The following is a 1,829-nucleotide window of genomic DNA, read 5'->3' as shown; positions in this document are numbered from 1 at the left end:
GCCCGCCGCCGCCGCCGCTGCGGCGCCCTTGACGCCGAGGCCCGGCTCGACGTAGCCCTCCTCGCGGTAGGCGTACTCCTCGAGCATGCTGCGGACCTTGACGGCGGCGTCGACGCCGCCGCGCTGGTTCACGCTCAGGTCGACGGGGAAGGCGCCGTGGCGGGTGACAAACTTGACGATGGGGACGCGGGCCTTTGCGATGACGACGAGCGAATTGGGCTGGGCGATGCCGGACGTGAGGAGGAGGGACGCGAGGCGGTGCAGGAGCGAGGCCGAGGGTTTGAGGGGCGGGAACGGGAGCGAGGGCGACAGGAGGACGAGGTCGATGTCGCCGCCGGGGAGGTACAGGCTGGTGCCGACCGAGCCGAAGCACTCGATGGACGCGTCCGGGTACGAGTGGTGGATGGTGCGGCGGATCAACTCGATGGTCCACAGGCGCAACTCGTGCTCCTGGGGCGAGGGCGACACGTAGTCGACAAAGGCGTGCGCCTCGCGGTTGAGCTGGTCGATGGCCGAGTGGGCGCGATCCCAGTCGACGCCCGGGCGGTCGCACCACGGGGTCGAGCGGTTGCGCTCGCGCGACTGAAGGCGGCGCGAGCCCTCGTCGTCGTCGTCGGCGTGGTCGTAGTCGTCGCGGGAACGCTTCGAGTGGGACCTGGGCGAGTCTCGCGGTGGGGGCGAGGCGTCGAACCCGATAAAGTCCTGCTGCTGCTCAAACTGGGCGCGCGGAGTCGAGTCTTGCTCGGCGAGAGGGCGAGTGTAGCTGCTGCGGGTCGGTGTCGCCGTGGGCGGTGCAGGCGAGGCTGGCTGCTGCTGGTGCTGCTGCTGGGGCGCGAGGTGGGACTTGAGGACGCGCGAGACGAGCGAGGGCGGAGGTTTGGGCGAGGGGGCGGCCGACGACAGGGGGGAGGGTGCGGCCGAGCGGGCTATGGGTGCAGGCATGGGTGCGAGTACGGTGCAGCGCACTGTCGAGTCCCACGCAGTGGCGAGGAGGGAGCTTGACCTCAGCGCTGAGGCGAGCTCCTCCGCCTCATCGCTTGCCCTCTCCATCTCCGCCCACAGCACTCGAGGGCAAAGCAGCGACGCGTCACTCTCGACTCGTGCCCGACTGCGACCCACCTGCGCCCGCTCCTGCCCTCCTCGTCGCCACACTCCTCCCTCCCTTCCTCCCCACACTCCCCTCAGCTCGCGCGTCCCTCCCTCACCAAACCCACGGCCATGGCCCCGCGCATCAAGCACGACTCGGACAGCGACGACCCCAAACCCGCCCGCAAGCCCACCCCCGCCACCAAGCGCAAGGCCCCCTCGGCCGACGTCGTCACCCTCTCCGACTCGTCCGACAGCGACAACCTCAAGCCCGCCAAGAAGAAGCTCAAGGTCAAGGCCCCGATCCCCGTCGACTCGGACGAGGACGACGACGACGACCTCAAGCCCGCCAAAAAGCCCGTCAAAAAGGCCGCCGCCGCATCGTCGTCGTCAAAGCCCAAGCCCAAGGCGTCGACCGCGGCAAAGGGCAAGGGCAAGAAGCGCGACGACGACTACGACGACGACGACTCGAGCGACGACGGCGCCGCCATGCAGCTCGACGACGACGAGGACGACGACGTCAAGCCCAAGAAGAAGGCCGCCGCGTCGTCGAGCAAGCCCAAAGCGCCCGTCAAGAAGCCCAAGGCCGAGCCCAAGGACAACGACGACGTCAAGCCCGACAAGCCCAAGTGGTCGTTCAAGCCCAAGGCGGGCCCTGTCGCGCCAGGTGCGCCCCCTTTCGCTCCTCTTGCCCGCCTTCTCGGCCTCCCCACTGACTCGCCGGCGTACGCCCTCTCTCCTGC

The 1,829-nt window shown here is 69.5% G+C and overlaps 2 protein-coding genes across 2 annotated transcripts in view; one reads left to right on the top strand and one right to left on the bottom strand.

Annotated features, from left to right (window-relative positions):
• The window catches only part of RHOBADRAFT_38299 (uncharacterized protein), a gene marked incomplete at both ends in the record, with an annotated part of 3,196 nt that extends 2,254 nt beyond the window's left edge, over nucleotides 1-942 (bottom strand). Inside the window, one exon of the mRNA XM_018413512.1 lies at nucleotides 52-942. Coding sequence (XP_018269738.1) covers nucleotides 52-942 — 891 coding nt within the window. The remainder of the gene's footprint in view (nucleotides 1-51) is intronic.
• Nucleotides 943-1,218: 276 nt separating this feature from the next.
• Nucleotides 1,219-1,829, top strand: part of RHOBADRAFT_48750 (uncharacterized protein) — a gene marked incomplete at its 5' end in the record, with an annotated part of 4,778 nt that continues 4,167 nt past the window's right edge. The window contains one exon of the mRNA XM_018415180.1: nucleotides 1,219-1,811. Within this exon, the coding sequence (XP_018269737.1) occupies nucleotides 1,219-1,811 (593 nt within the window). The remainder of the gene's footprint in view (nucleotides 1,812-1,829) is intronic.

This window comes from Rhodotorula graminis, assembly GCF_001329695.1.
Source record: "Rhodotorula graminis WP1 unplaced genomic scaffold RHOBAscaffold_10, whole genome shotgun sequence".
Classification (NCBI taxonomy): domain Eukaryota; kingdom Fungi; phylum Basidiomycota; class Microbotryomycetes; order Sporidiobolales; family Sporidiobolaceae; genus Rhodotorula; species Rhodotorula graminis.
Note: the sequence above shows the minus strand (reverse complement) of the source record. Positions and strands in the feature narration are given on the sequence as shown.